General features: G+C 35.5%; 1 protein-coding gene across 5 annotated transcripts in view; it reads left to right on the plus strand.

Annotated features, from left to right (window-relative positions):
* The window catches only part of LOC117214943, a 215,204-nt gene that overhangs the window by 86,878 nt on the left and 106,417 nt on the right, over window positions 1–21,909 (plus strand). For all 5 annotated transcript variants that reach the window (XM_033461322.1, XM_033461325.1, XM_033461321.1 and 2 more), the window contains exon 3: window positions 11,464–11,712. In XM_033461322.1, the coding sequence (XP_033317213.1) occupies window positions 11,464–11,712 (249 nt within the window). The remainder of the gene's footprint in view (window positions 1–11,463; window positions 11,713–21,909) is intronic.

Raw genomic sequence — 21,909 nt, forward strand, 5'->3', positions numbered from 1 at the left:
TTAGCATCTAGCGAGCTAGCGATCGATCCTCAATTTTCCTGATAATTGATACGTCATATCGGATAATACGCAGTAAAAATTTTCAAAACGCGTGGCAAGTTGTACAAAACGGGGAAACTGGTTAATTGGGGTTCGATAAACAGATTACAGGACCCTTTTACACTTTGACTGGTATTGGTATAAGTAGCCTTGATACGAAATACATAAAAAACAAAATAAAACTCATTATATTATTCTTTTAGTTATCATTGCGAGAGTCATTACATCATTGCGGAAAAAGATATAACATGAAGTAGGAATTTTAAAATAAAATTGTAAAACCAGCCAATTTGACTGGTGTGGTAGTTCAAGTGTTAATTATGATTAAATATTTAATATGATTATCATTGCGATGATTAAACGTAGTTGAATATTTATTTATAGCGAACATATTGGATTCAAAGATGTTTGAATAAGTCGATGTAATTCGTAAATCGTATGTAGCTTAATTGTCAGCTTTTACACGCACAATAAATAAGAAATATTCTCCTTTTCTTCTTCGCAAAAATTTCTCCAACTCTCCTCAACTCTATTAATCCTGTACAGGAAACGTACGTAAATTTTTTGATAAAACGACGAAATTTTTTAAGCTATGGAGTAGATGAGCTACCTAGACATTTACAAAACCAAGTGTACGATGCTGATAAAAAACGCATTTAAAGTTTTTAATAAAACAACGAAATCTCCTAAGTTACTAGTAAACTGCTAGAGCTGCTTAACTATGTTACGGGTATATCCAAGTATGGATGACGCTTTTCTTGATCGAGTTAATTAAATACAGGATATTATATAAAGGATATACAACATAAAAATATTAAAAATATATTATACCATACTTTTTATTAATTTATATTCTAGATAAAGTATTACATTATACTGTATCGCATGGTAATTGTTAAAACATTCGAAACACACTTGGGGTGATTTTGGGAACTTCGAACAATAGTTGTAAACTTCGTCATCGTCTGTTCACTGAACATTTTGAGGATGAAAAAATACGTCTCACAAGTATGCTTATCGACTAAATGAAAGATCTGAGATCCCTCGGAATAGTCTACCTGGAAAACTTATCGCTTTCTCCATTTCAGAACTAAATAATCTTTTCTTTACAATGAATCGAAGGCGATAAACAATAAATTCCCGCTTGTTGCACTATTTACGTTCTGCGTACCGGTGGTCGGATTTGCACCCTGCAGGGAACTTATCCGAATCACACTGGGCGACGAACGTGTTAATGCATTTGCAAAGATTAATTTGCAATTAATAATGCACACGTGCATCGATTACCTAGATCTGGCACAGTGATTGGCGACGTTCCATTGAAGAAATATCGAACTCGCTACGCAACCTAATGATACAAAGAAAAATTGTCCAAGTATCGTGTAGTTAGAGAAAGTTTCTTTGTCTCACGAGCGATGTTTTCGATTAGATTCTTCGATGTTATCCGAAGAAATCGCCGTAACACGGATAATTGAAGAATCCTCTTCGACATCTCGCAGCACCACGGACGATCTATCAGCTGAATTACCATTTTAATGGAATTTTGAGGTAAAGCGCACTTTCAAGGTGCTCGAAAGAACAACCGAGCAGACGCACGAATATTTGCTCAACTCTCTGAAACTGAGCAGCTTGGAAATTGAAATCTCGCTTCTTGATACACGGCTAAGAGGGCTGTTGAGATTCGCGTCACGCAGCCTTTATCTTCGCTTCAGAATCTATCGGCCATTTTGCTCGGCTCGTTACGGTACACCATTTGAGAACCACTATTCTTTGAGGTGATCGAACTCGGTGATGGCAATACAGCGTTTATGTCACGAAGAAGGAGAGGGCAATGAAGAAGAAGAAGAAGGAGAAGGAGCAGAAGAAGAAGCAGAGGAAGAAAGACTCACTAACGGGCAACAGCTGGTCGTTTACTTGTTTGGCCACGGTTTCTCGGATACGGGTCCGGACCGTTGTTACCAACCGATTTATCAAAACCGGTCAGTCCTTCCAACCTCTTTCGCCATTCTTTTTCTTGCCTCTGGCTCTGTCGATGAGACCGGTCCTGTAGCCCATTTCCCTTTCGTTCCCCGCCGTTTGCTCCTTCTACGCTCACCAACCGGCTACTTTACATGTTGGATCACGTATCGGGAAATTTCTTATTTTTCACCAGCTATCGAGATCTAAGGTTGACAGGTTTCTTCGGAACAATGCGCAAGTAGCTTTCAGCTGAATCTCACACTGGTAAAAGTTGCATGTTTTCTCGTCTCAGTTGGATTTATATGAAATTCGACGGGACTACGCGAAGCTGATTCGCATAAAGTTTTCAGAAACGTTCTTAAGATGGTCGAAAGAGAAGCTAGGAGGTTTCTTATTCTCTTTAGGTGGAGCCTACGAAGGTTTCGCGTTGACGAGTTGCTTTGCTGCAAAGTGCAAGTAAATGGCTTGCTGTGAGATCAGAAAATGGGAAAACGTTGCTTTCATCTTAATATTTGTATAGAATTTGGAGAACTGGTCTCCGAAAATTTTCAAAATACACAGTTTCATTCTCGAGATGGTCCACGAGAAGGCTAAAATCTTGTACTTGATTCGATTTAAGCTATTTTAGTTTCCTAGAAATTACACTATTCTTAGTTACGCTTTAAAAATATCTTTTTGGTTTCTATTTTTTCTTATCCACCTTTTACTCTCATCTCTATATTTTATCATACAATTGCAGTTTAAGTCGTTAAAAATCATCTTGATCAGGTTGTATTCTGGAACGAAAATTTTAAGGTTCGAGTTGAACAGCCCGAGAGATCGTTGCTCTGGTACACTTGTATATACTTTAGCTAAAAATATAAGTTTTACGAGTTCTACTTTCTTATACGATCTATCATCGATATTATTAATTTTAGTTTACAATCTATTTTGAATACCCAGAGGCTCGATATTTTTTTACAAGTAATATTTGTTCCATTATTGTTTGCCTTGATGTTTGCTCTTGTTTTTCTTTCATAATCGAAACGAAAAGAAATACTTTGTTATGCAGCAAATTGATGAATGAAATTCGTTAAAGTGACATATTAATGTCCGTAAGGCGCATAATGGTACATTTGGAACAGGCAAGTGTCTGGTTACTTTCGAACGTTAATAAGCGTTTTTAAACTTTAAACGATTCTTTCAGTCTCTACAAGCAGTTTCTCGCCCGCCTACGCATTCGAATCTGCATACAGATTTCGCGTATAATGAAATCGAAAACGAGTTAAGTTACGTATGCCTCGTTCGTTTCTTCTCTGTCTTCCGAGTTTCTTCCCTTATAAAGATCGCTGCATAGGAGAATGACTTTCTCCAGTGGCTCGCAGGAAAGCTCGTTTAATACTCTCCCACGTGTTTCCATGAGTAATCACTATCTTCCGGTGGATCGAAAAAGATGATGAAAGTATAACGTGAATCAACTTGAAACGCAGGGGAATTCTCTGTATCCGATCTCTCGGTGAAAAGTAAGATTTCTTGTGTATTTTTCACATTTTTAGCTCCATACGTACAGTTGCTTATAAATATCTGAAAGGACTAAACGATTTGTAGTAGATAATAGTACACGAATAAAAAATGATCCAAAGCATCACTTCTTTTTACGAGATAAATTCTAATTATTTATTTAAAAGTCGATGGACGATTCCAGTTACAGTACATATTTTGTATAGTTGACTCGTAATCATCTGGATAGTCTAACCGGTTTGTAGTAGCTGATACCACGTGAAAGAAGACGATGAGAAGCGTCACTCATTACGTTTTTAAAAAATCAACAAACAAATTCTAATTATTTGTTTAAAAGTCGATCGACGATTTCAGTTACAGTACATATTTTGTATAGTTAACTCGTAATCATCTGGATAGTCTAACCGATTTGTAGTAGCTGATACCACGCGAAAGAAGACGATGAGAAGCGTCACTCATTACGTTTTTAAAAAATCAACAAATTCTAATTATTTGTTTAAAAGTCGATCGACGATTTCAGTTACAGTACATATTTTGTATAGTTAACTCGTAGTCATCTGGATAGTCTAACCGGTTTGTAGTAGCTGATACCACGTGAAAGAAGACGATGAGAAGCGTCACTCATTACGTTTTTAAAAAATCAACAAATTCTAATTATTTGTTTAAAAGTCGATCGACGATTTCAGTTACAGTACATATTTTGTATAGTTGACTCGTAATCATCTGGATAGTCTAACCGGTTTGTAGTAGCTGATACCACGTGAAAGAAGACGATGAGAAGTGTCACTCATTACATTTTTAAAAAATCAGCAAACAAATTCTAATTATTTGTTTAAAAGTCGATCGACGATTTCAGTTACAGTACATATTTTGTATAGTTAACTCGTAGTCATCTGGATAGTCTAACCGGTTTGTAGTAGCTGATACCACGTGAAAGAAGACGATGAGAAGCGTCACTCATTACGTTTTTAAAAAATCAACAAACAAATTCTAATTATTTGTTTAATAATTGATCGGCGACTTCAAGCAGTTACATTACATATTTTATATAGTTCGTGATATTTTCCATGTATACAATTGATCACTGTCATCGTGATAAAACGAAATTTCTTGTTGATTCATTAGTATTGATTATCTCTATACTAATGATATTTGCAATCTTTTCAATTGTTGAAATTTCAGTAGATATATATGTGATGATGAAAGGAAAACAGGAGCCTTCCCTTTGCAATTTTGAGAAAAGTTCTCCAATGCTTTAGCTTAGATTTTATCATAGCTGTAATTAAGCAGTTGTTGTCATTCGATCTGATTGTAATTGTTCGAGATTTGTGATAGCGAAATTGGGTTCGAGGTGACAACTGGTCGCCGAACGTAGCCACGGTCACGGGATAAACGTTTTGCCTGACGAAGATGTGGAGTGGTTGTATGGTTCTCTGTAGAAATGTGCTTGTGGCGGCATACGGCTTCAAGAACGGGCCTGGCCACATAGGATTGTACTTTGGAGGTGTCGATATAATGGGACACACGTTGTATTAACAATCAAACTCCAGACAGAAACTGCCTAGCAACGGCGTTTGGAACTTTCTCGATGCTTCCAACGAGTATACATCAAACTTTTGGCAGAAACTGCCTAGCAACGGCGATTGGAACCTTCTCGATGCTTCCAACGAGCATATAACAAACAAATGCAATCGTACAGCGAGAAAGATTTCCATCAGATTATTATTCGTGTGATCGCCTTGGAAAGTGACACATCGAGCAGTATACCAAGCGTCTCAGCAATCGTATTTTTGTGCCTAAAATTATTCTACGCATAGTAAAGAGTTATCCCGTTGACCGTGGATTCGTTTGAACCCAAGAACGTTGTTAGTAGCGTTCATTAAACTCATTATTCGTTAAACTTATTATTCGTAAAACATATTATTCATTAATCTTAGTATTCGTTAAACTTATTATTCGTTAATCTTATCATTCGTTAAACTTATTATTTGTTAATTTTATTATTCGTTAAACTTAATATTCATTATACTTTGTAAAATCTTGTATATACGCGTAAATATAATCTCTGTTTTGTAAAATGATGGCTAATTCAAACGGAGGATCGTTACGCGCCCTAAGTTCTAATGTTAATCCGACATATATATATATAAAATACGGTACATTGCGATAGAAAAAATATAATAAGAGATCTATAGTAATTGCAAACCTGTTAACACGAATATCTAAATTGGCTGAAGCAATGAATGCATTAACCTCATTACATATATGGTAATTAATGAGAATTATTAGCATATTCAACTTTATTAAGATTTCACACTTAATGAGGTAATAATCCTTGATCGATCGGAGAATTAATTGAATAATTTTCTAACAATTTGTCAGGTTTATCTCTTTTTACTATAAATGTTTTAATTAAGTATTCTTGCACGACTACGTAGAACGATTGTTGTTCTCTGAAGTTGCAAGACATTTATAACAAACATGCAGCTAGTAATTATTATATGACACGAATGGTATTTAATCTCAAATATATATATCAATGTTAAACATAGTGATACTAAATATCGTGAGTTATTAATGCAATGTCCAGATACTTTGGCGATATCTGCGAAGCGTATACTTGCAATAAATACCTTATGCATATGCAGTTCCAGATTCGTTTCAAATTTTACCAATATGATGATACGCGTTTCATTAAAGTGGCAATGAAATTTCAAAATGTCTGGCAGAACGCGTAGTATTCACAAAAATACGTAATACTGGAAATATATTGGCGTAATACGTAAGACTCGTAGAAGGAGAATAAATTTAATAATAAATAATAATATAATCATATTAATTACGTAATATTATTGCTGAGTGTAGCTTGAATATAATTCTATAATATTAATTATACAATAATAATAAGTATATTAATAATATCATATTATAATATAAATATTACTTATATCCATACAAATAATAGGAGATTCAAATTATTTCCACGATCTACTCTATGTTCCACCAGAAGCGATTAAAAATTTCGATACTTTTGAACGCACGATTTTCAGCCAGACAAGTCTCTCTAAACGAATCATGACATCGAGACAGCCATACGTTCTGGTTAAACGAGGAGAAGCTTTAACGAGAGCGTGAAGGAAATTGTCGCATAATCATAAAAACTGCTATCCCTTCAGGATTGCGAATGTCTTCCTTGAAGATGGTTGGTTACTATTTACGACATTCACACCATCAGCAAATTAATCGTTCTTTACAATACGACGGCGGCTTATCAGATTTTATCTAGCAAATACATTCTCCTTGCTGATGTGAGCAATTTGAAATTACGTGGAGATTGCAATGTTTATCGTTAGCATCTCATTTTGGAGAAAATCCTATCAGAAGGAGGATGAACGTTTCTCGAGGATTATACACGCCTGCCACATTTTTCTGAGATCTCTTAGTACCTGAATTTAAAAAACGAAGAGATCGTGTTTACGGCTCTGCGTGCCACTTTAAAAATCTTTTTTACGATCGAATTTGTTGAAGCTTTGAGATGATAAAGCTTGATCAAGTTAGTGATCGTTGTACTAAGCTACGTTCTATTTTATTTGACAACCTCCAGCTACGTAATCTCAATGTTTATGCAATGAAGTGGCCGCTTCTATGTTCGAACGTGTTTTTCAAAAAGCATATTTACATGGTTTCTTCTAGTTGGATTAGAAAAATATGTCTTCTTTATGCAACGAGAGATCTCGCAAATCACATTACTTTTGTAATGCTAATCCTCTTCGTGATCGTATAGTTCCTGTTAGAAGAAAATGTATCTCTTTTGGAATCACAAATTAATGGATTAATGTGAAAATAAACACGAAATAAGATCTGTCAGTCGAGTTTATCAGTTTTATATACGACCACTTGGCAAACATACGTGCGTACTGTTATCGTGCAAATTAACACGGTACGAGATAAGTGGCAGGTAAGTTTCTCAGGTCTTTGACAGAAGCTACTACATTAGAACTTTTGCATACAAATGAAATTCCAACACTTGGACTCGCTCATAAACACGTCGTCAGAGTACGAGATCTTAACAGGCGCCAGATCATTTCGCAATTAAACTTCGTCATTTCTAACTGATGTCGATCGTTAACATTTGCGAGATAGAACAGTGTTCTCGGTATGTAAAACTAACGCGGAGCAGCTTCTTCATATCTTCCTATACGTAAAGACAACAGCTGCTTTAATAACAAAATTTAATTTGTTCAACAATTTCGGTAATTATTTAGGTAAAAAAAATCTGTTGTAAAGAAAAACACAGAGATCTGTACGTAGGTGATAAAAATATCGTTACAAATTAATTAGAATGTAATAGTAACATTAAATTACGTGTAATAAATTGTAATGGATAATTAGAAATTTTATGTAATTTTAGTTCCCAACTTGTATTCTTCGGAGAATTAAAGCAAGGGAGGAATTCTGATGACTTTTGAGAAGAGAAGGCAGAAACTGAATTAATTGGTTGGTTTAATCCTAAAGACGTGGTAGGGAAGAAAATAGCCTAAGGGGATTAAAAAGGAGCAAGAGTATTCTAAATTTGGAGCAAATCGGCTGTAGCTAGGACCCTCGACGTCCCATTATACTGAAAATTTCGACGAAAACATTATAGTCAAGGTTTGACGTTCATGGAACAGGAGTTTTCCAATTAATTTACTTGCATCATTAGCGAATGATTTACCTAGTGATTATCAACAGAACGCATATTATATGTCCATACACGGACTAGTTTGCAATACGACGTTCACAGTTCCGGTGAACAGCGCGGTGACACGAACGCGTTAGTGTTGTTCGTACCGCGTTAAGTTAATTTTAACACGTCCCGTGAATTGCATCTGGCCGTGTGTGCGTTAGCCATTTATAGTTTATGTATGCTTTTGTTATTCTAAAATCGAAGCATCTACGAAACTTGCCAGTAGCCTGAAGAATATTCCATCGTGTTTATTAATTACTTATAAACAGCGAATTTATATTTTTTACGAACAAGACAAAGGAAATGGAAGTTGAATAGAGACCTTTCTCTCTTGATAAATATTATGGCGAGCTCTATACTTTGAATATTTTACATATTTCAGCGTGTTTTCATGTGCAGTACGCGTCTCTAACATTAGAACTACCGATAGTTAACACGAAGCTATTTCTAGCAAAACCAGTGAAAATGTCTTTAAAAAATACGTAATAATAGAATATTTTTATATTTATGGATTTATTACTTTATTTACTTTTTTTTTGGTATTGTTAATCCATCTGAGATCCCTAAACGAAGGTTGACACATTTATAAAATTGTAGAACCAGTCATTTTGACCGGTGTGGCATTTCTAGTGTTAGTATCTAGCGATCTAGCGATCGATCCTGAATTTTCCTGATAATTGATATCGTCATATCGGATAATAATTTTCAAAACTTGTGGCAAGTTGTACAAAACGAGGAAACTGGTTGATTGGGGTTCGTTAAACAGATTGCAGCACCCTTTTACACTTTAACAAGTACCAGTCATTTTTACTGATATTGGTATAAATAGCCTTGATACGAAATTATTTTCAGTTTGAATGCATAAAAAACAAAATAAAGTTCATTATATTATTCTTTTAGTTATCGTTGCGAAAGTCATTACATCATTGCGGGGAAAAATATAACATGAAGTAGGAATTTTAAAATAAAATTGTAAAACCAGTCAATTTGACTTGTGTGATAGTTCTAGTATTAAATTTCCCATAAACGCATAAGCAGCTATAGACTATTTACAAACGATGAAAGTCTCTATTGCGTGTACAATAGTGAAAAAATTTGGCAATAAGAACACACGTTCGTACGATGCAAGCACAACGAATGCTCAAGTTCACTTGTCAGTAAGATATTTCAATTTTCCGTGATTTCTAACAAATTCCATTCGCAAATTTTAGATTTTACACGAAATTTGTAGTTCTTAGAGACGAGAAATTCCATCTCCTGGAAGAAAAATTAATTAAATTATTTCGTTTATACTATGCAAATTGAGATTAGGTTGAATTTTAATAATAAGAAAGATTTAACTCTCGCGTGACATGGTAGTTAAGTTCCATAAAAACTCCTGACGCATTTAAGTCATTTTGAAGCAGGCCACCTCTTGCTCTTCTTCGCTTTCATTCGATGACTCTTTTTCGTATTTCTTTCCAAAACACACGTCCATAATTTCAAAGGCATTTTTTAATATAATTGCCAACAATAATATATAGATAAGTGACAGAACGAGATCGCCACTTTGGAATATAAAAATAGAAGCAATATGCCAAGCGTCGCCAAAAATAAATTCTAGAATTACATACTTTAGATGTTGAAATACGACTTCGTATATTAAGACGTAATCTAGTGGCGAATTCCTTCGTTTCTGCTGTCACTGAACTAGCGACATTTCTATTTTAAATTCCAATCGCCACTTATAGGCAGGAGCACCTAACAAGAAAGATTCACCAGCGAAAGAAATTTGGGCCCCTTAAACACATCGCTTTTTATGGGAATAAATGTAGTTAGTTTATTATAATAAATGAAATACATAGTATTAACGTGATACTCATATTATTGAATGGTTACATGCGGGTTGTGTGAGTATGGCAGAAAGAGTTTAGACTGGAAGGTCGTCGAGACTTGTGTTGCAGGAATTTATTGATATTTTATATTTATTATACAAATAAACGTCTAATTCTTCATCGTCGATATTTCTACGTTATATGTTTAAACAGAAAAATGTAGTTTTTAAAAATAATGTCAATAATATCATTGTATTATTGCTTATGTTCTAAGATTACATGTTACTTAATATCCTTAAGTATGTTGATTACAATATACTGTCTTTTTATTACGTTGATTACAAAGTACTGTCTTTTTATCCATTGAAATTTCTGAAATCTAATACGATACGTCATTTCAGGAGCTAAATTTTAATATAGAAATTATAGATTATATATTAAGAAAGAAGATGGTGCACTGGCGAAAAAACAGAGCACTTTGCAGAAAACTCTGGAAACAGCCAATTCCTTTGTTTTTTCTCTCACTTAACCAACGGCGTTTCTACTTCAAACTGCAATTACCGTTTATCGGCTGCAGCATTTAACAACAAAAATTGATCAGACCGAAATTTGGGTCACTTGGTCCGCATCCATCTCCAGAAGTGAAACTGCAGCGTGTAGCAAAACACTGCTAGAAAGCTTGTTTCTTTAACTTGTCCTTGCAACAAACGTCTATCGCAATTTGAAGGAGCTTAATTAACCACGACGGCGGGATATTACCGCCGATCATAATTTTCACGCGGCAAGTACCAATTTCCCTGTAATGGGTTCGAAACGGTACTAGCAATCCCACCGTCGTCTGTCCTTGCTTATTTAATTGAAAATCACCTGCCCTGCAAAATCACATTTCTCTCTCTTTCGCCTCTTTCCCCCTCTCCCTCTCTTTTTCTCTGTTTGTTCCCTTTTGCACCGTTTCTTCGCAGCGAGTATTGCACAGCAGTTTGATATGGCGCGCACGTTCGTGGAAGCGTGAACTTAGCCGCGAGCACTCGGCGAGATTAAATTTGAAACATTAATAACGCGGCCGAAAATCCCGAAAGAAGGTAGAGGGAAGCTGGTCCCAGGTCCGGGCTTTGAATTACGAAACCTCATTACGCGTCCCTTTATCCGCCGCGCCTTAAAAATTCCATCGTCGTTCGCGAGTTCTCGTTTAATACGAGGAAAAGAAATTGAAAGTGATAAAAAGAAAAAAGAAAGAAAAAAAAGAACGGTCGAAAGGAACAGAAAAGAGGCGATCGTTTCGAAAGGGACGCGAAGGAGAGTCGAAGCAAAGAGAGGAGAGAAATTACCGCCACACAGGTGTCGATTAATCGTTCACCAAAGGGCGGGAAAATGACCGATATCGCTTGACTCGGTGCTTACGCGTGCTTCATTTGTCTGTTTCAGCTGCGTCGTATCGCGGTCCCGGCCAGGATGAAGACAAGGACTCGTACGCGGCTAGAATCGCGTTCACGGGCAATTCGCGGATTCTGGGACCGATCTGCATAGTCGTGGGCGCCCTTATGCTCGCCCTCGGCGTGCTGCTTTGCACGCTGACTAGAAGAGCGCGAAGAAGGGAGCGCAGGGTTGGCTTCCATTGCCCTCTCCACGGCGATTTTTACCCTCTGAGTCCTGTTCAGGGTTCCAAGATGCTTGGTAAGTCGATATTCTGTCTGTGCAAAACGATACCTTCTCTTTTCAGATGCCAGGCCATCGAGCGTCCAACGATGCGTTTTTCCACGATTTTGGCAATATTTGCTGTTTGGTAAACACACATTCGACGGTGAGACGTTGTTAATTATTCAAACATACACAGGCTTTTTAGTCTTCTGCAATTTGCAGCTGTTCTCGTCTTCCAGCGGCGCGTTTTTCAGTCAGGTTCTACACGTTTCATCTCTACCTCCGAACGATAGGAAATTTAATACAGAGTGCCTCGAAATCACGGTATAAGCGGTTGCCTGATGATTCTGCACGCAAAAATTGGTAGAAAAAGAAGAATAACATTGTTTCCTTTAACCTTTTGATTTTTGTACGGAGCTGTTTCTCCGTACGGCAGAGTTTGACGCGAAAACGATACAGCACTGCAATATGTGACGGATGATGCTGTTCTCTACGCAAGAACATTGGAAGGAAGTTTTTGATAATTAAATTATAATTTTTCTTAAAGGTATGATGCATATAACTTTAATGATTTACTTTAATAATTAATAATATAGTTGGGGGTGATATGTTTTAAAGCGCTGTACGACACATAGACCCAGGTCACAATTTTTACACTCATAGCGCGATAGTGCTATTCAAATTGCTCTTCGTTTTCTATTTTGAAGCTACACTTTGAGGTTGAAGATTCCAAAAAATTATAAGGATACGGATTGGCGTGTTGAAAAGAGCATCTAACAATGGTATATTTATTTTAACGAAAAGCAACAATTGGTATCAAAACAAAGACTATATATTCTTCCTGTATATTGTTAACACTGTTATTGCGAGGGCAAAAGAAGTGTGAAGCAAGACAAATGAAAAAGTTAGTTTTCTTCAAACGGTGAGCGAATGAGTAAGTAAAGTGAGCCACTATAGTGGCGCGTCGTACCTAAGAAATTAAGGCTTCGTTTTCAAGAAAAATCGGTTTGAAGGTCCGCCAGGTATCCGTGTGATCTAATTGTAGGTTTCCAGTTACCCGAGTTCTCTTTCCCCTCGTGTCGATATTTATCAACGTGAACAGTGTCACGGTTTGCTTCCTATCGTTGCTGTTATCTTATTTCCGCACTGTCCGCGTTTGGAATGCTTTCATAAATAAGGACAAGGGTATTACTTTTTGTAAATCATTTTATTTACGTAACAAGTCGACCGTGTTGCTGTACACGTAACTCTGCTTATCTTATTAAATTATATATAATTATATTATATGGAAACTTACAATTAGCACACGGCTATCTGACGGATAGCTTCCAGCTAATTTCTCTGGAAAACAAAGCTTCAAAGGGAAAAATGTTATTCTTCTTCTCCGACTATTGTTTGTCTGTAAAATCTGTAGCATAATTTCGCAGACACCCTGTATACTTGGAGTCGAGTAGTATATAAATGTTATAATAAATAAAGTGGTAACCACAGTATAGCTATCATTTTGAATAAACATGTTTTAAACGAACGTTCGTAGTATAATTATAATAAAACTTTACTCTCTGATAAAACTGAGACTTCGTACGGAGATTGAAGTTATATAATACACAAGTCCCTGACGTTTTAGAAACATTTTGCGCATAAAATACAAATCTCGGCAATGCCTGATCTCGAGTTTTAAATTATCTTCAGTACTGGTGCTTGCTACATTACGAAGCGGAAAATGTTGATGTCTAGAATTGCAGAAAATATTCGAGCGTAATTAGCTACATATGCCTGTAGTGGATTAACAGAGAAGATTATAAAAACCTGATGGCCTGATTAAATTACATCACCTATCGAAAGTTTTGCCAGCATACGTCATTCGCCGCCACTTACCCAACAAATTTTCCAACACGTGATAGTTTAACTAACAATGTATGATAACTGTTTACTTGGGCTACATGTAATAAGTTAAAATTAGAAGCAGAATCGCAGCAAGGACTGGAAGATTTCTATTTAATGCCAAAGCAAAGAACTTTCCACGTGCGTTAATTTTCAGTTGATCGGACGTTGTCATTGAATATTAATGGACTGTAACGAATGAAACGTAAAACGCGCAATGTAAAGTACGTAACGAATTTTTGCAGCAAACCGTAGAAAATTTCCAAGCAATTTCAAACAGTAGAATTTTCTTTCAATCACTTTTTAATTACTAGGTTGTATAATAAAGTTGAAGAATATTGTAAAGTATTATAAATATAACTGCGATGAACATACGAATAATATGGGTCAATATCGTTTATAATTACATATTATTTAATAAAAGCAATGAACAAGAAAATTATGAGCGTTTCATAAAAGAATCGTTTCTGAATCTAACGCAGCAGAGATTGTTACACTTCCGTTCAAAAATTTATCGGAATATCCTCTGCGCTATTAATATTGAAATATCAACTGTTTTAATGTTTAGAAAGTTTCTTCGCGTGTGATTGTTAAATAATTTAAAAAATGTAGAAACACGTGTATCCCACATTTCTTGATATAAAGTTTTGAAATGACCGTGTCCATTCACAAAGAATATTAAAGCAAAATAGTATATACTTCGTAGTATATATATGTATATAGTATGCTTCATAGTATAGTAGTATATATTCTAACAATAAAATTGTTAGACAAACGTGGGGAATTATTTTAACCTAAGTAACTTAATACAGAGAAGTAAATAAATCTTTGTGAATTATTGGTTCTTAACGAGTTCAATTTCGAAGGTATCATGTTCATTCGCGTAAAACCTTCAAGTAGAACAAAATGAAATTATCTTCGTTTATCCGACTTTCAAATCAACTCTTAAATTTACTAGACCTTAATATTTTCACGTAACTCGACTCTCATTGAGCAAGACAATTTTCGCAAATTAAATTGAATTTCCATTAAACTCGCAATATCGAGAATTCATTTTATAGAAAGATGGAAATAAATTCCACACGTCATTATAAAATAATACTACGATGATCTTGGTTTTCGTACGGTGTATCAGAAAAATGTTCTATTCCTCGGCTCCAAATATGAGAATTTACGCTCCACTGTTCACTCATTGTCGAGCAACGAGGCTGATCAAAGTTTAGCTCTACAGTTTACAGTATAACACACACGCGTGGAACGTTTCTGCTCCGAGCAGAAACATTAAACGTATATTCCTTTTATACTTTGCAGTTCCATTGCTATTCGATGAACGTCCGAGGAAACAGAAAAATTTTCCGCCTGAGTCGTGGTCCCACGTACATATCTGCCATTATTATTTAGCGCTATTCCGTATACTCTACGTTTGTTTTGAATTTGCGTAGCAAACATCAAATTCGAATAATCTTTCCTACCAGTCGTAGAGCAAAGTTCAGAAGAAAATAACGGTAATGTTATGTTATGTCTATTAGCCATCAACCAGCCCTCACTTTTCCAAGTTATCACTTGGTGTCAGATTGACATGGCAAAAAATCATCACAGATTAATATTCCAAGATTAGATTCGCGTCATTGGCGAGTAACAAATGAACGTGCTGATCGTATTTATCGCAATGCATCGCTCCACGTTGCTGAAAAGTAATAAAATATTGTTGATAGTAACATAGTCACGCTACTATGTGTAGGAACCACTTACTTTCACATTTTCGTTTAGCCAGACTTAATTAAATTGACAGAAACTTTTGCTGTTCCGTAAAATAATACACGTCGATATTCAGTTTGAAGATTAATATAAATAGTTTGAAGATTTGACTACATTATCGTATGTTTAAACTATGTTCAAAATTGAATATCGACGTGCGTGTACAGGGTAGCGAAATCTTCTCTTAATTTCATTGAATCCCGCTAAACGTGAAAAAAGAATTTCAGATGTAAAAAATAACAGGTTTCTACACGTAGTAGCAAATAGTGTAAATATTTGATTTACTATTTCATGTTTAGAGTATGCCTAAAGTAAAATATCGACGTACATTTATAGAAGATCAACACTTTCTCTTAATGTAATTGTATCTCGCTAAATGGGAATGTGAAAATAAACGCTTCCTACACATAGTATACGCATAGTTATCAACGTTTGGACATAGTCTAAATAGTCAAAATATTTAGACATAGTATACAATAATTTTTTGTCATACGAATTGCAAGAATAAATTCTCACTATTGATATGATTCTTTTGATACAGATACGAGTTCCATATTTTCAAATGTTTTATTATCGATATTGTTCCTGCAAAAATTATATTCGTAAAAATTACGATCTAAATAGTGGAGCTATGTACAAATTCGTAAACATTGTAAAATATTCTTTTAGAAAATATATTTGCCAGCAATACGATCTGTCTGTAATAAATTTCGTTAAAATCGTGCAATAATAATGGTAAGTTGAAATTCAGCGGATTAATTTACGACTGATCGCGTTACTACTAATACTTCATTATCATAATCACAGTTACATGATTCATAATTATTTTTCATAACCATAATTATTGTTTCAGTAGATTATACAAATTTGCATGAGGGAAAGGAATAGCAACAAATATCAATTTACAGAGAAATTCCAAAGAAACACACCTTAACAATACAAATACCCGAGACATCAATCACAAATTAAATTCTTATACCCGATCGATCATCAATAAAATACCAATCGCTAAAATCTACTCTTCAGTTTCTTAGAACACACGCCTCTGTAAGTATAAAATATAAAATACAAAGTAGAAAATTTGTTCTTATTTCGCCATTTAATTTTCCAACATCTCAATCATCTCATCAATTCGCCAACATCTTAGAAATACTCGATATAAATCGATCGCGATTAAAGGCAAAGGACAGTTAATGAAACGACGAAATCTGGAAGTTGCAGCAATCGAACAAGTTCGAACGTTCCTCGAAGGCATTTTACAGTTTTCCGGCTCGGAGAACGCCGGTTCGACCTGTCTTAGGAAGCCTATCGGAAACGTTAGTTTATCACGGCGTGTTCCAGTTCGTGTCAATTGCTCTAAATTCAGGACGAGGCTGGATCAGGGCTAGGGTAGCTAACTGGATTGTAGGAATTCAGGCTAATACGAGTCTATCAAATTATTCCGTCGGCCAGTCGCACGCGTTGCGACTCCTGCAGCATCTTGTCGTCGGCTTTAACCCGACAATTTTCATCTGGGGATCTCTGCTCTATGTGTTCCTGCGGTGTTGACGTAGCGCGTTCGCTTCTGTGTACAAATATTCTGGCGAAAGAGTCGACTCTGGTTTTATAAAGTAGGATTTAAAAAATGTCAGATAAATCTTTCTTAGTGTTTAAACCAGCTTTGATATATTTCGAGGTGGATGTTTTCTTAAACAGCAATTCCGGTGATTTATAACGTGGATTTAAATATACACCGGGCTTGTACGAAGACATACAGTGACAAATAAAAGTTAGATTGCAGAAATAAAGATAATTAAGTACACTATTGGTGATTAATTGGCTATAGATGCAGTGCTGTGAATAATTTTCCACTTGAACACATTCCCTTAGCATTATTTTTTCCACATCTTCAAGAAACCACCGATCGTGTTTTGATATGTTTGTTGAAATAAAAGATACAAGACAATTTTTCAACGAGACAATGCTCCTATTCATCTTGTCACCGCTACAAAAATGTGGTTTCAAGATTTTCGAATGGAATCATCACCGTGACCAACTTTGTGCCCTGATCTGAACTCGATCGAGAACCTGTGAGAAACGAAGATTTAAATAAATTAGTGGATAGTGTACCTAACAGAGTAATAGAAATAATCAAAGACAACATGTTTTCTCACAGCGAAAAACAATTTTAGGAGAAATTTTCATTGTTTGTAGACTTGAAGAGAACACGATTTTCGTTTGTTGTATCTTCATTTTTGTTTTACGTTACAATGTGAAATAATATTAACGACTTGCTCAATTTTTCTTTTAATATTATGAAACATCTAAAAATACATTTGAATTTATAATTATTCACAGCACTGTATATTAAATGTACATGACGCAATTGAAGTTATATAAATTTGCAAAATTCTGTACAGTATGTATAAGATACAATAATAATAATAACAAGACTGAGATAATAGTAAGAATAATAGAATTTCAAACAGAGATGCTACAATCTGCGATGATATTATTTTATTGGAATCTTTCGCACGGCGTGTTTTTTTTTATTTAATATTTCACATTCACAATTTGTCCAATTTGGACATTTGGTAGAATTTTTTAGCTGTTTGTCTATCATGTGAGTGGCTACCCCCAATGGGATACAATCTTCGTGTTTATTAGGATATATCCTTTATGTGCGGCGTGTTGAATACGCCAGAAACAGACAATAATGTGAAATGTGAAATGTGAAATCTGAAAACGATTAGATGTTGCTAAATTATTCACTGTCGTCGCTATATTTAACCGAGTTCATCGAACCTATACGTAGTACATACATCGGGGACGTGCTTCAAATACAAAGAAGGTTTCAGCTGATATCCGAAAGGCATGTGTAATAGAAAATTAATTTTCCAATAAAGTCTTCCGATAAAAGCGTCGAACGAAAGAGCGCGAATCCATCGTAAAAAGGATATACAATCTCCGTATGTAAGTAATAAAAATGTAACTGAAACGTAAACCTCACTTAGAAGAACGCTACCATTCGATATTAATTCAAATATTTGTAACAGCAGCGAAAATCGTTTACCACACTTTTCATCGAAATTCTTTGCATCTGGAAGATTTTGTAAAACGCTTAAAAAACGGAGCGACGTTCAAGATTAAATTATTTTCAACGAAAAAAAGTGCGACACCGCCGAAGAAATGCAGAGGCCTCGACCCAGCGTCTGAATGTAGGTCAGCTGTAAACTTGAAGTTGCGACTGTAAATTTCTTAAGCTCGCCGAATCGTAAAGAGAAGCGGCATTAAATATTCGTAGGCCAGACACAGTCGGTGCGGTTTAAAAATTTGAAAAGCTCGGCGAACGGAATATAAACGGCAGGTGAGAGAACGAATTTCTCGGGAATTTGTTATGTCGGCCGTCAATTTCGGCTGCAATACGCGTGTAACCGTCGTTGATGCTGCGGAGCGTGGAAAATAAAAAGAAAAATGCTTTGGAAAACATCAATTTATCAAGACACGCGGCCCAAGTGCTGCTTTTGACGTGGCCGCTCCCGTTGAATTTTCGACGTGCGGTGAAACATGAAGTTTCCAGGCTGCACGTTGTTTAGGAAACTGAATATCATGACTCGTTTTCGCGTCCAAGTGGCTAGTTTCTCGAAAGCCACGTGTGATTGACGTTTTGATATTTCGCTGAGATTGCACCTTTCATTTCACTTCTTTCGTATCGTATCGAAGACACATGACGTTTCTCAGTTTCACGCGAGATTCAATTGGTTTTCTTTGCGATACGCGGGATTACGTTTTTTAAAAGACATAGCGACAGCGGAACTTTATCTTCGATACGCACGCTTGTTTCTTGTTAGTACGTTCGGAAGAATGTCGTAGAAATGACATGTCGTATGACGATGATATTGATATTATTAAATCATTTTTCTGTTGCAATCAACTAGATGGACGATAAAAATAACGTACGTGAAAATTCTTGGCCAATGGCTACGAGAAGATTCTGGTCTTCTACAATTTCCACAATTTATTTTCGTTCTTCCAATGCGATACATCATCGATAGAGAAAAATGAAATATTTTTACTGTTGAAGGTATTGAGTTAATTGATAGAGAAATATGAGCAATTGTTGTTGGTACCAAAGTTATCGAATTCGAATTAATCAATAGAGAAACGCGAGACAAATGGCTATGAAACCCATTCTGTTTTTGTATGTTAGCAGAATATATTTTCATTTCTCGAATATGATACATCATCGATAGAGGAAGATGAAATATTTTTACTGTTGAAGGTATTGAGTTAATTGATAGAGAAATATGAGCAATTGTTGTTAGTACCAAAGTTATCGAATTAATCAATAGAGAAACGCGAGACAAATGGCTATGAAACCCATTTTGTTCTTTTATGTTTGCAGAATATATTTTCATTCCTCGAATATGATACATCATCGATAGAAGAAGATGAAATATTTTTACTGTTGAAGGTATTGAGTTAATTGATAGAGAAATATAAGGAATTGTCGTTGTTCGCATCAAAGTTATTGAATTAATAAATAGAGAAATATGAGATATTGTTACTAACATTGAATAGTTAACTGTAACAGAGATACGAGTAATTATTGTTATCATCAAGGTTATTGAATTAATTACTAGAGAAATATGAGACATTGCGGTTGACATTAAATGGTTAATTAATACGGAAATATGAGAAATTATTCTTATTAGCAAAGTTGAATTAATCAATAGAGAAATATGACACATTACTACTACCATTGGAATTATCAAATTATTTAAATCAATTATGTCAATCAAACTTAATTTCCCAATACAGTATATACACGTACAATAAAAAATGTAAAAAAAAAACTAGCGATTAGGAGAAACATTAAACAAATCGTTGAAACTGTTACGTAAAACTATCGGATAACGGAGAATTATGTAATAAAACCAAAGTAAGCTAGTTCTTCTATTCTTCCGTTCGCTGTGTTGCAAGCTGGTCACGTTTTCGATAAATAGAATTTCGCGGTCTCGATGGATTTCTCATGATAGAACGCGAACGGTTAAAAAAAAAAAAAAAGAAAAAAGAAGAAAAAGAAAAGAAAAGGAATTCTATATTCACAGGTTGGTGAAGTAGGTGCTTGTACAAAGCATGAGTTACAGCGGGCAGATTGCAATGCCAGTGTTAGAGGTCGCACGTGTTCTCCCCTGTGCGCCCACCCAGACAATTTATCTAAATTGTACAGCTCCGGATTCGGTTTCTCACTGCGTGATCGTATCCTCTCGACGAGAATCCGCACCGTAAACGTTTAACTGTGATTTATTAGGATCGAAGGTCGAATGTTTCTTCCTCGAAATCGTTCAATCAAGAGTTACGCGTGATAGCAGGTCTATGAACTTTCTCACAGAAATCGCTGATGTATGTAGCTATTAATCTCTGATAACATGCGCACGTTGCACACGCGTAACATATTTCTTTGCATTTGAGATATTTCTGTGGAATATACGGCTCGACAAATTTAAGCAAAACGCTGCATTGATATATATGTCGGGTTATGATTGGAATTTTGGACGCGTAACAACTCTTCACGTGAATTAGCCATCCTTTCACAAAGCCGAGATTATATTTACACGTATATACAAGACTATCGCAAAGCTTAACAAATAATAAGTCTAATGAATACTAAGTTTGACGAATAATAAAGTTAGTGAATAATAAATTGTACGAATAATAGGTTTAACAAATAATAAGTCTAATGAATAATAAGTTTAACGAATAGTAAGTTTAATGAATAGTATGATTTACGAATAATAAGTTTAATGAACGCTATTAACAATGTTTTTGGGTTCAAACGAATCCACGGTCAACGGGATAACTCTTTACTAAGCGTAAACTAATCTTAGGCACAGAAATACGATTGTTGAAAATGCTCGTTGTGTCACTCTCCAAGGCGATCGCACGAATGCCAGTCTCGTGGAGATTTTTCTCGCTGTACGATTGCATTTGTTTTCTATACTCGTTTGGAGCATCGAGAAGGTTCCAAACGTCGTTGCTAGGCAGTTTCTGCCTGGAGTTTGATACACACTCGTTGGAAGCATCGAGAAAGTTCCAAACGCCGTTGCTAGGCAGTTTCTGCCTGGAGTTTGATTATTAATGTATGTCCCATTGTATCGGCACCTCCGAGGCAACATCACACGTAGCTAGGCCCGCTCCCGAGGCCGCATGCCGCCACAAATTTCTCGAAAAACCCATACAACCACTCCAGACCTTCGTTAGGCAAAACGTCCATCCCATGACCATGGCTACGTTCGGCGACAAATTGTCACCTCGAACCCAATCTCGCTATCACAAATCTCGAACAATTACAGCTATGATGAAATCTAGGCTAGAGTACTAGAGGATGTTCCCAAAATTTCCAAGGAAAGGCTTCGGCTTTCCTTTCATCTTCGACATATATATGTTGCTGAAATATTAGCAAAATAATGTATATTGTTCTTGTACACTGCTTTTCAGCCTGTTTACAAAGATGGAATTATTAAACAAATCTATAAACATTAATTAATTCATTAATTAATTGTATTTAAACATATATCTATATGTTTAATATATAATACGCTGTGAATA

Source organism: Bombus bifarius, unplaced genomic scaffold, assembly GCF_011952205.1.
Source record: "Bombus bifarius isolate JDL3187 unplaced genomic scaffold, Bbif_JDL3187 scf7180000009275, whole genome shotgun sequence".
NCBI lineage: Eukaryota > Metazoa > Arthropoda > Insecta > Hymenoptera > Apidae > Bombus > Bombus bifarius.